We start from the raw sequence: 12,192 nt of genomic DNA, 5'->3' as shown, positions 1-12,192 counted from the left end.
AGATGTCTTCCACAGCCCCGTGCAGGGCGAGCTGGCAGGCAGACGGTTCGGTTATGCCTTGCATCCCGGTTGTCATTACCCTTGTGCGGCCCTGCCTGTCCACATGCTGGTACTGCCCCGGGCACAAGCAGACACAGGGCCTTTCACATTAGGAGTTACATTACCTACCAGTTATGTTACCTACGATTCCTGGTACGTAAACGGACCTATGTATTACCAAAGGGTGCCATTCCATGACGCTCTTCATTGAACCAACTCTGGATTGCTGCAGGACAGCTGCACCGGTGGTCTTCCTGCTCACCTTGGCGAATCATGGGGTCGGGCTCGTGTAGGACGATGATGCTGCACGCGTCAGCCAGTGGGATGCTCATGGTTAGCAATGAGCAGGGAGGTCATCTCACCATGGCAAACATGCAAATGAGTCCACAAGTAAGCCGCGTTCCTCAGATGTGGTCTGTGTGTTGAAAACGTTTGAGAATCCCCCAGCTAGCTTCTATTTTCTGCCTGCTTCCAGGTGGGCAACCACTGATGGAAGAAAACCCAAGAAACCCATTTGCAGAATCTGATAGTTAGCTTGGGATAGTCCTAAAAGGCTGTCTGGCAGCCAGACATTTCTCAAGGAGTCAAGTCCAGGTTATGTGCACGTCCTTAATTCAGTCATTGCTGAATAATATATGAATGGTAAACTGCAGCCATCAAAATAGTCTCCTAATATAAATTCACAACGAACATCCTTGGGATCATTTTCAAAGAAAAGAGGTTGAAAAAAATCAACAGGGGGTAGTCTCTGAGGCTTTGAGGATGTGCTGACTGCTTTAATAAAAGGCAGCTGAGCCAGAAAGGCTTTCTGCCAGGGATTTCTCCGTGATCTGTCTTTCGAGGGCTAATATCCTTGAACAAGACTGCCTGATGACAACTGCTTTTAACCACAGCCTCCTGCCCACCAAATGAATACATCAAACATCGCCATGTTCAGTAAGCGTGTGGAGGCAAAGCAGACAAAGCCCCAGGAGTGGCATGCATGGCTAGCCTTTGAGCACCCATCCTGCAGCTCCTGCATGAAGCATCTTACAACCATGCGTTCCCCTGGGGCAGGTAGCTTTGTCCTGGGGCTGGGGTCGGAGCGTGCTCAGCTGAGAGCGGTGCTGGCTCTGCTGACTGCAGCAGTGTCTTTAAAGCACCCTGTGATAAGCAAGGGTCATCCTGTGATAAGCAAGGGACTCAGTGTTGCTGCTTTTCCTGTGTTGTTCCATTTCCTGGCCAAATCCTACACCGCAGACCTCCAGGCCAGCTGAAATGCCTCCGTGTCCCCATGGCAGGGGATGTTGGAAATCCCTTGGTGCTTTCTGTGGGAGCTGGGCAACACCCAGAGCTCCAGGTCGCTCCTTCCTTGCCTGTGGCACTGCTTGCCTCTAGCTCGGTGTATTTGCATCATCTCACCAACGGTTCACTATCCTGGGTCCTGGACGGGGTTTCCAGGCCAAATTGTAGGGGGGAATTGCTTGTCTGGCCCTCTGCCCACCTGGGCAGCCGGCGGCTTGGCACCAGCCCTTGCCTGTCCGACCCCAGGGGCTATGAGCCTGGGAGATGGCCGAGCAACAGTGAAGGTGGCTGGACCCTGGCGCTGGACCTGGCCTCCTGGACATCCATCTGCATATTCAGGAGTTGTTCCCAGCCGGTTGGCTGCCTCCAGCCTCCCCACTCCCTCTTTAAAGGACCTGAGCGCAGTGGGAGGACGCGTCCGCGCTGCCTCTGCGGCATCCCGCGCCCTGGATGCCTGCCCTCGGGGCACTGTGCTCCCTGTGCCCCTGGAGCCAAGGTGAGCGGGGCGGAGAGGTGCGAGTGGCTTGGGTCGGGGACCGCTTGCTGAGAGGGATGCGGTGGCTGGGGAAGGCTCTGGGGGGATTTGCAGTGCTGGAGGGGCTCCCTGCACGGCTATCCCACTGAGGAGCACCTGGGGAGCCCACGTGGGGTGGCTCCTATTTTGGAGAGGACACTCTTGCCTCCTCTTCTGAGCATTTTCATTTCGTTCCTCGCTCTTTTTCTCCAGGTAAGAGGAGCCTTGGCTGCTTTTTAGTGTTTTGGAAGGCAGTACTGGTGAAGGCTGGTAGTAAGAGTAGGAACCAAAGCACGCATCTGCTAACTCAGCAGAGAAAGGGCTGCATCAGCAGGAACAGTTTGCTTGGGGCAGCACCTCCTCGTCCTGCGGCGCTTGGGAGGCTGCGGGGGGGGGGAGAGCCGAGGCCACCCAAGGCAGGCTGCCATGGCCTGGGACCACAGGCTCCGCTCCCACGCTCCAGATCTCCGGCACAAAGATGGTGGTGCTGGAAGCCTAGGCAAGTGGAAGGCTTCTTGCCAGTTCTGAGTCAATTTGCTTATGAGGGGTGTATTGCCCTGGGTTTCTGGGGCTGGGAAGCCTCAGCACAGGAGATGGGTAAGCTCCCTGACCTTGCAGTTGAACACAGAGGAGGTGAGAAATTGTGACCAAGTGCCAAAAGAAGGTGTTTCTGTAACAAACCAAGTGAGGTAGCAGGACCGGCTGTCTCGTGCCCATGCCATGCAGAAAGGCTTAAGGGTGGTTGAAATCTATGACTACATTGCATTTGCTGCGTGGCTTTGTTGGAAGCGGCTCGCAGGCTAAGAGGCGGCCACAGGCGATGGTGAAGCTTGTTACACAAGGGCAAGGGGTGATGCTGAGAGCTGCCAGCACCCCAGCCTCATGCTGGCCATAGGTAAACTGAGCAGTTTGAATGCCCCCACGACAGACTGTTAGGAAAATGAAACCTTAATGGTCGGGAGGGGTGGGGAGACAACACGGGAGAGCAACAAGTGGTGTTGGACAATCCAGAAAATACTTGGTTTGTCCAGACTAGAGCTCTGCAAAAGGTAGAGCTCTCCCAGATACCAGCCTGGAATACAGGGCTGTTCGGAGAAAAGCAATCTGCTAAAAACCAGTGAGAAGAAAACCATTCTACACTGCTCATTAGCCTGGGGGACTCGCCGTGGAGCAGACGGCTACAGGGACAGGAGACTGATGGTGTTGAAAAGGATCAGACATTTCTGGGGATAGCAAAATAATCTCAGACACTTTAAAGGTGTCTGGAAAAGACAAACTGTCCTACTTCAGGGATGCAAGGCTACTGCTAATTAATGTGGATGAGGAAGAAGCATCCCATAGGGATGGTTACTCTGTAATTGCCCAGGATACAAGCTTTTGCACCTTCTTTTGCAAAGCTGTCTGAGTGAGCAAACAAGCAGAGGGGGTGGATCCCTGCCTGGAGTCAGCGTGACAATTTTAAGCCTGGGGCTGCTGGCTCAGTAGTTTTTCTCTTCCCTGGTAATCCCCATCCCTTTTATTCTGTGTTTTGCCAAGCGCGTAGGAGCCCCGTGCTGTGTTAGCCTGAACATCCCGGTGTGTCCCGCTCACAGCAGGTCACATCACACTTTCACTCTTGCTGTGCCCCTTTCCACCAGCATGTTTGAGCTGCCCCAGCCCCAAAGCACTGCGCCCACCACTGTGCCTTTGGGGATCTGGTGGCGGGTGCTGGGTGCCGGCAGAAGTAGGCAGCAGCCATACCCTGGCCTAGCTGCTACGTGCCGTGAATGCCTTCACCAGGGATGTAGCTGCCATCCCCGTGCTCTGCCAGCACCCGGGAGCACCCAAAACCACCTTTGCCCAGGCATGCGTGGCAGAGGGTGCTCACCACCCTTGTACCTGAGTCCATGAGTCCCAAATGCCTCTGGTGTGAGCGCAGCTGGTGGTATGGGAAGTCCACGCTGCCGGGCACATCCAGGGACCAAAATGTGAAATGTACTCCGGGCACAATGAATGCCTGGCTGGTAGGTGGGAGCTGTGACAGTGTCCAGGGCATTGCTGCTGTCATGCGACACCCAACAGCCTGCTCACAGGTTTTGCAGTGCCTGGAGGTTTCTGCCTGGGTCATTCCCCGGTGAAACAGATTTTGCAGGGGAGCAGGGATGCCCTGGAAATCTGGGAGGAAAAATCCCTGGCCATATGCATGGAGAGGTGCTGTCTGAGGTCCTGCCCACTGATGTTTCTTGCTCTTTCTTCAGCTCCACACTGCTAGCAGGCTGAAACATCAAAAACCTGGGAAGCCTGCCAGTCTGTCACTGGAAATGATCCCCAACCAGCTGAGGGGCAGCTCTTTGGTGTCCAGGCAGGAAGAAGAGACAGTGGATGGCAGGATTGGCTCTGAGCAGGATAGAGACCGTGTTGCTTCAGGTCATGGCCAGGGTCTGAAGTCGGAGCCCTGTTTCCAGACCGAATCTCTCTTGCCTTCCAGCAGTGCATCCCTGATATCACAGCTCCTCAGCCACCCAATGGCTGGCAGCAGCCTGGATCCCACCATCCTTTTCCCTTCCTCTCAGGCAGTAGCCCTGCCTCAGGACTACGAGCATGGTGCATCTCCTGGAGAAGGAGCGCAAGCCCTGGCTTTCCCCAGGACCCGTGCCCTGGCTCCCATGTCCTGTGCTGGTGACAGGGACCAGCTCTCTGACCAGCACCTACAAGCCAAGCGAGCCAGGGTGGAGAGCATCATCCAAGGCATGAGCCTCCCACCAACCCCTCAGGCATTTGGCACCAGCCTGGAGGCAGCTTTTGGGCACAAGAGGGAGAGGGGCAACAAGATGCCCCGGGAGAGCAAGAGGAAGCCGAGGGTGCCCCAGCAGGGTGCGGGGGTGGCTGGGCAAGTGGCCCCCATGGGTGGCAGCCCCCATGCCGAGGGCTGCCAACAGCTGAAGGAGCAGCTCTGCTTTTTAGAGCAGCAGCTCAGGCAGCTTCAGGAGAAGTTCTCCCAGGTCTGTGACTCTGGGGATGCTGCCCAAACCCAGGAAGCTGCTGAGAAAGTGCATCCACTGCCTGGAAAGCCTGGAGACAGACTGGACAAGGACAATGCCACTGCCACGAGCGACCCACGCAAAGCACCCCTCTGGAGGAGCATCTTGGAGGTGCATGGGCTGGAGGAGGATGAGGACAGGGACGACACAGGTGGCCTGCCCTCGGCAGCAAGAGTCCTCTCACAGGCGCTGAAGCATGAGCTGGCTGGGGTGACGTCCCGGGTGGTAGACTCTGTCCTGAAGACCGCCTGGCCAAAGGCAGCCAGCCACCTCCTGCAGCAGCATCGCAGCCTCCCAGTGCTGGGGCCAGATGGCAGGACAGAGTATTTCGCTGCTGGGAAATGCAGAAAGCCCCTTGCTAAGCCATCACCCATGAACGTACCGGGCTCGCTGGGTTCACCCCAGGCTGAGGCCCTGTCAGGAGCTTCAGGGAAGAGCCTGGGCTCTCATGCTGGCTCCTTCAGTTCAAAAGGGGTCAGAAAACCCTCTCAGGTACCCAGCATGGGTTATGCACTGGGCTCAGCTGCCCCCATCCAGGACAGCCAGCTGCTGAGCCAGCTGCTGGGCTACAGCCAGCACGGCCTCTGGGGCAGTGGCTCTCGTGGGAGCCCCTCTGCTCCGGAGAGGGGCTCTCCAGAGCCCCGTGACTTGCGTTGGGGAACTGTCAAACTGAGGTCATCAGTCGTGAGACAGCAGCAGCAGCATCCCCTGTCCCTGAGCCCTGCTGCTATGGAGAGCCTGGCGCTGCTGCCGGCTGGCAGGGATGGCCGCGGGGAGCTGCAGGCTGCGATGCATGGGGCACCCTTTGCCTCCACCCATATATCCTTTGGGGGCAGCTAGGGAGGTCCCTGGGCTCGGCTGGAGCTAGAGAGATCCCTGGGCTTGGATGTGCTCCCCTTGTCCTCAGGAGCCACAGCTCAGTGCAGTCCCAGCTGGTCTCCCCAGGGCCAGGGTTCCTGCTGCTCCACAGGAGGCTAAAAAGGGGTGGGCAGGAAAGGGGTCCTGAGCCATGGAGGGGCACCGCTGCTCCTCAGGGTTGGTTAGATGCTGTAGCGTAGCTGGAGGTAGAAGTCAGGAGCTCCCAAACCTGCTCTTAGACCATCCTGGTGGTCCTGTCATCCTTTGCCAGGAACAGGCGTCTACATGGAAATCCCTGTTCCCACTGGCCTGGGAAGTGCCGTGGGGAGTGGCAGCTTCCCCAGGGATGCCAAAGGGAAGAGCCAGTGGCTGCCCAGCCAGGGATGAACCCCCTCCACCCTGCTGCCAGGCCATGGGGAGGGGTTGTTGTGGGCACCAGGCATGTGCATGCCAGGGCCAGTGCTTTGGGATGTGCTGAGCCGGTCGGGCTCCTGCGTGCAGGTTTTCCTTGACCCCGAGGCAGATGCAGGAGGCACTGACCCCCGGGCACCTGAAGAAGGCCAAGCTGATGTTTTTCTTCACCCGCTACCCCAGCTCCACTCTGCTGAAGACCTACTTCGTCGACGTGCAGGTAAAATGGCAGCACCTGGTGCTGGTGCCAGGCAGGGCTCCCTGTATGGCATGGCACCCAGCCTGCCTCGCTGGGGAACCGTGGGGAAGGGGATGCTCTCATGTCCTCCCGCCTCGCTGACAGGAGCAGGGGGGTGGCACCCACTTCAGCATGGGCTGCCCTGGAGTGGGTGCTCAGGGCTGTGGCAAACCTCGGCTGCCAGGTCTTCGCTCTATGCAATCAAGGTGTTGGGATTAAAGCACATCATGAATGTGCCTCCCCACTGCAGGGCAGCTGGCATCCAAATCTCGGCAGGGAGAGGCACCATGGACACCCCCATGTCACCGTCCTGGCTGGTGCTTTTGCACCCCTGGGGCAGGGCTGGGTTTGGGGCCAGGCCAGAGGTGTATGGCTGGGCTTGCGGGGCCTCAGGGGTTGGGAGGCTCCAAGCTGGTGTAATGCCTGTCCTCTGGCTCTCCCCCCCGGCAGTTCAGCCGCTGCATCACCTCCCAGCTCATCAAGTGGTTCAGCAACTTCCGCGAGTTTTACTACATCCAGGTGGAGAAGTTTGCCCGGCAGGCCCTGCTGAAGGGCGTTGTGGATGCCAGCACCCTCCGGGTCTCCCGGGACTCGGAGCTTTTCCGTGCCCTCAACATGCACTATAACAAGGGGAACGACTTTGAGGTGAGGAGGGGGAGCCAGGGGGCAGGGGTGGCGGGGTGATGGGGTTTGCTGAGGTGAGGGGGAGCTGGGGACCCCGTGGTGCTGTGGGCTGACGGCTGTCTCGCCACAGGTGCCAGGGCGGTTCCTGGAGGTGGCCAGCCTGACGCTGCGGGAGTTCTTCAGCGCCGTCAGGGTGGGCAAGGATGCCGACCCCTCCTGGAAGAAACCCATTTACAAAATAATTTCCAAACTGGACAGCGACATCCCAGAAGGGTTCAAAGCCACTGGCTGCTCCCAGGAACTGCTCCGCAGCTGAGTCTCTGTGAAAGCAGCCCCGGGTCCTGTGCGCAGCCTCCATGTGCTAAGCACCTCATGGGCACTCTGTACAGCATCCGTTATTTTGAGTATATTCTCTCTGGCCTGTAAGATTGCTCCTTGGGTGAGGTCTATCACTTGCCTCAGGTGCTGGGATTTTATGCTGTGTGGTTTATTCCCCTGCTCAAAGCTGGTGGGGTCCTGCTGGAGAGCCTCAGAGGGGAGGGATGGAAATGAAGCCATCAGGTTGGAGCCTGGGAAATCACCCTGCCCCAGCTCTCCCCATGACCCTGGGCGAGCTGCCTTCCTTCTCTTCTCCAGGGGGCCACAGATCAGGGCAAACAGCCTTTCTGTTTGTAAAGCAGGCAGAGGTCCTAGCAGTGGGCAAAGTTTTCTTGGCGCAGCAGACCAGTGGATGTGCCTGGTCCAAGAGCATGCCTCAGTTTCTGTTCAGATACAACACACCAGTGTCCAAAGAAAACAGCTGGCAAATTCCAGCTTTTCAAGCACCCCATGGGGATAGTTGACCCTGTCTGGGAGATGTAAAACCAGTGTTTGTTGTAGTCAGCACGAACACCACCCCACCCCCCCGCCTCCCCAGTGCTGTTTGGCAAGAGCCCCCTGTGCAGCTGAGGCCAAGCAGGTGAGCATGCGCTGGTGGAAGCAGCCCAGGAGCGACTGCTCGCCAGCAGTGTTGCCTGTGATGCTGGAAGAGAGCAGGGTGTGCAGCTGGCACTGCTTGGCCCCGCAACCAGCCCCCATCAGCCCATCACCTGGGAGGAGAGTGCCATGTTAAACACCCACCCGTGTCCTCTTACAACGTGCTTCTGCTGTCAAAACTGCCCCAAACAGCTCAGCTCCACAACCTGCCCATGGTGAAAGAGGAGCACACTACTTGGGATCTCTCAGGCCCCGTGCGTTTTAACACGAGCCAGTGAGGGCCTGGGCCCTGAGGTCTGCAGCCCCATTGCTGTAGGTGTGTAAATCCGAGGAGGTTTCTTTTCCCTGTGACCAGGACTCAGTGGCTGCTTTTCCACCTGATGGAGTGTGGTAAAGTGTTTTGTGTTATGGGCTCTGTCGGCCTGGCAGAGGTGGCAGTGGGGAGGGAAAGGCTGTGAAGAGGATGGAGGTCCTGGGAGAAGCATGGCAGGAAGGCTCTGGGAGAGCAGCAATGTGTAACTGTGGATGAGCAACAATGACCCCGTGTAAAATGCTTGGGGAGAAGAAGATTGGGAGGGGGGGGTCAAGAAGATTGGGAGGGGGGGTCAAGATGATGTTGGATATGCTGCAAGGTGCCAGCTGGGTACTAGAGCACAGCAAGTGACATGGGAGAGGAAAATCACAGCTCCAGCACCAGACAAACACGGGCTGATCTGCAGGCAGCGCGTCCGCAGGGGTAAGGGAGCGCGTGATAACATCAGGGCAGGATGGAGCCTCCAAAATAGGGGCAGTTTTACAGTGGTTCTCCCCATTGTGAGTGCGGCTAACCAGATTTCCTGCTTCTATGTTCATTTCTTGAGGTTTATATATTTTACAACACCAACCCCAAATTTCCTCAATCCATTTTTAAATAAACACATAGTTTAAGTTATCCCTTTATATACCTAAAGACCTATTTGATAACTTCTGCTCTAAAGCATTACCCTGGGAATTTCTTGCCTTTTGTTGGGAAAAGAATAACACTGCAGCCAAAGGGCTTACTCCTCCTGCTGGCATCCCTGTGGGGCCGAGCAGCCCCCACTAACCAACGTGCTCGTTTAAACCCACACCCGCACCCCAATGCCTTGGCATCAGTCTGCTCCAAAGTGCAACTTGTCGGGAGGATCAGGAAGGGGTGGCTGGGGGCAGATGGAGACACATCCCAAAGCTTATGGCTGCTGGACTCAAATGTACAGCATCTGAGAAGTGCTGCTGGTGGCACCGTGCCACTCAGGATAGGATGGTGCCGTTCCTGCAGGCGGTAGCTACCTCAGAGCTTAAGTAATGCATTGGGTAGGCAAAACCAATGCTGCTGGAAAAAGAAATGATGGCCTGGCTCAGGGAAGGGGTTAGTAAATTCTTTTGGCCATAGCCAAACAATTAGCATACATAAAATACAGATTTACTGAAGACATCCTGCTGGAACAAAGCCCTTTTACAGAGTCCCTGGGGGAGCACTTTCTTGCTTCTTCTGCTAATGTGCAAGTTCATGGCTGTCAGTAAAGCAGCAGCTGGGGGGTTGAGGGCAAGGCAATGCCTCAAATCATGGGGTCACAGAGTGGCTGAGGTTGGAAGGGACCACTGGAGGTCATCTGGCCCAACCCCCCTGCTCAAGCACTGAGAGCCGGTTGCCTAGGACCGTGTCCAGATGGCTTTTGCGTATCTCCCAGGAGGGAGACTCCACAACCTGATCATTAATGAAGATGTTGAACAGGACTGGACCCAGTATTTGGAGCAGTATTTTTGCTCCAGTGTTTGCCATATAACTGCAAGGAAGAGGGAACTACAGAGCTGTGTTTTACACTGGCTTCTGTGAAATGTGGATCAGCATGACCACAACAAACAGCATCTCACATGAGTTATCCTTTGCCTGTGATGAGGCCTTGCCACTTGTATCCATGGGTTGAATTCTGCCCATGCAGATTTTCCATCCAACAGAAATTGGAAAAAAAACCCCAAAAACCAGGGCTAGAAAGACTCTGCGAAGGACCAAGACCTGTCTGCCTGGCATCTTCCCCAGCAGCTTTTCAACTCTCTGCCCACCTTCAGCCAAGCGTGACAAAGAGCGCAGAGGTGTCAGGGATGCAGAGGGAGCATCTACCCACCTTTTGGCCACTCCATACTCCTCTGCCAGCAGAGCTCCTGTCTGGGGAGCCTGGGCTGCAGCTGCCTCCTCAGGGGGTGCTCATCCGCCTGGAGCCAGGGGGGTTGCACCCAGGCAGGCACAGCTCTGCTAGGCAATGCTGAAGCAGGGTGAGCTGAATCACAGCCCTGCGCTCCTGTGTGAGCTTTGGAAAGCAGCAGGCAGAGAAGGAAGGGGGGACTCAACACTGCCCTCCCTCCATCTAGGTCATAGGAGCACCGGATACAGAAAAGGCAGGACTTCTGCTGGGATGTGGGAAGAGCTGGGCTTACTCTAGGGGCCATGAAGCCTAAAGCATAATGGAAATAGGGTGTGAATTCTTAAGAAATTAGGGTTTCACTGGTTGTGCTGTGCAGGGCACGGTGTGTAATTTCATTTACATTCTAGCGGTGCCCAAGTGCTACAGCAGTTAGTTTTTGAACAAAGACTAATGGGTGCCTGTCAGAGGGAGATTTCTACTAACAAGTGTGTCTGCTTGGAGGGCTGGGGGGAGAAGGGAGAGCCGCTGCCCACACAGTGACTACAGTTGTGACCCTCAGGCTTGGGTGGGCTCTTGCTTCACCATTTCCCACTAATTACCCGAGGAAGCAATGGGGTCAGCGCACTCACCTACTGCTGACTCTGTTTCATCTTTAAAAAAAAACCCAAACACCTTTCCTTCCCTCTGTCCAAATATCTGTGGTATATGCAAAAAGCCCACAGCTACCCATAACTGTCTCCTCTAGGAACAATTCCTCGGGGCTATCCTTTTACTGCACCCAGTGCACACAGCTGAACAGCAGCAAAGACCACTAAGCACTAAAAATCACTGTTTTCTGCCTCCAGGCTGCTGGTGTCCTGTAGCAGCAGAAAGAGGAAGACGTGACCACGCTGACTAAGCTGGTGAGGCCCAAGAGCCCTTACGTACTCATCTGTGTTATTACCTACCATAAGAACCCTTATTACTCATGTACAGCTGATTAGAGCTTGAAGAAGTTTCTAGTGAACGTTCATCCCATATGCCAGAACAGCCTGGGGGCAAACTCCAAAACGCAACAAAGCATCTCTGGTTTTTCTTTACTCTTGCTAATGACTTGGACCTGTCTGCAGTGACTGAACCAGCTCTTTCCAGCTAAGCATCCCCTGGTGAGCCAGTGGCCTGTGCTCATGAAATCTCAGCAACATTTGCTGTCCCATTATATGCATTGGAAGGACAAACTAATCCAGGTTACAGTACAAATACCACATTGGAGAGAGCTGACATTGCTTTTCAGCTGGAGAAGACACCCCTTCCTCTGCCTCTGGTGTGCAGAGCTGCCCTGTGCTGCAGACCCAGAGCCACTCCAGGGAAGGTGAAGCAATGCATGGAGAGACTGTGGAGAACAGTCTCCAGGATAAAACACCCTGTGGGGTCCCCCAGGACAGACTGGTATCTCTAGCTGGTAGCAAAAGCTTTTTGGTTTTGCACACCATGAAATACCGTATTAGTGTGAGCCATGGACCAGGGGACGGGAACTGGGGGGCAGGGCTGTGCCAGCTTCACAGCCGCAGCTAGTTGAGCTGCTCTCCTTTGACTTATGCAATGAAAAGTCCCATTTTGATGAGACAGTGGCAATAGAGCCACACAGACAGGCTTGCACTCTCCCTTCTAGGGTGCCCCATCTCACCAGCCTGCCTGCAGCAGCTTGGGTGCAAGCACTGAAGCTTGGGTGCAGAGATGAGCAGGGTGGAGAAGGGAGATGTCTCCCAGGGAGCTCTGCCCAGACAGGGCAGTGTGGGTGGGCACTGGGACAGGGAGGCCACTGTGTAGCCCAGGGGCTTTTGAGGGAGATACTTACTCTGAGCAAGGGTGCACAAAGGAGTGAGAGGGTGGTCAGCCTCTGCTGGAAGCTGAGTGCAGACTCACCTCCACCACCCTGGGGTGGTGGAAACCCTACTGCGTTTCAGCAGGTTGGCTGGGGGTAATGCTCATCTTGGAGGGGATGCAGCTGGGGTGGGAGAAGATGGGAGGCAGGCTGCCAGAGAACAAGCACATGTGTCCATGCGTAGGTAAATACCAAACTAGTAA

The 12,192-nt window shown here is 55.8% G+C and overlaps 1 protein-coding gene across 1 annotated transcript; it reads left to right on the top strand.

The window, feature by feature from the left end:
- Window positions 1–3,937: 3,937 nt before the first annotated feature.
- Window positions 3,938–7,304, top strand: PROX2 (prospero homeobox 2). Its single transcript, XM_009482759.2, has 4 exons — window positions 3,938–5,676; window positions 6,239–6,346; window positions 6,815–7,009; window positions 7,119–7,304. Exons 1-4 carry the CDS (start codon window positions 4,138–4,140, stop codon window positions 7,302–7,304), a joined length of 2,028 nt encoding a protein of 675 aa, XP_009481034.2. The 5' UTR covers window positions 3,938–4,137.
- The last annotated feature ends 4,888 nt before the right edge of the window (window positions 7,305–12,192 follow it).

The sequence above is a fragment of the Pelecanus crispus genome, chromosome 6 (assembly GCF_030463565.1).
Source record: "Pelecanus crispus isolate bPelCri1 chromosome 6, bPelCri1.pri, whole genome shotgun sequence".
In the NCBI taxonomy this organism is placed as follows: domain Eukaryota; kingdom Metazoa; phylum Chordata; class Aves; order Pelecaniformes; family Pelecanidae; genus Pelecanus; species Pelecanus crispus.
The sequence above is the reverse complement of the archived record's forward strand: the minus strand, read 5'-3'. Positions and strand labels throughout refer to the sequence as shown.

Excerpts from the sequence above, each read along its gene's own strand:
- PROX2 (XM_009482759.2), top strand. The coding sequence starts at position 4,138 with ATGATCCCCAACCAGCTGAGGGGCAGCTCTTTGGTGTCCAGGCAGGAA. Across the intron at positions 6,347-6,814 it reads CCTACTTCGTCGACGTGCAG|TTCAGCCGCTGCATCACCTC; the intron begins GTAAAATGGCAG and ends CCCCCCCGGCAG. Across the intron at positions 7,010-7,118 it reads ACAAGGGGAACGACTTTGAG|GTGCCAGGGCGGTTCCTGGA; the intron begins GTGAGGAGGGGG and ends GTCTCGCCACAG.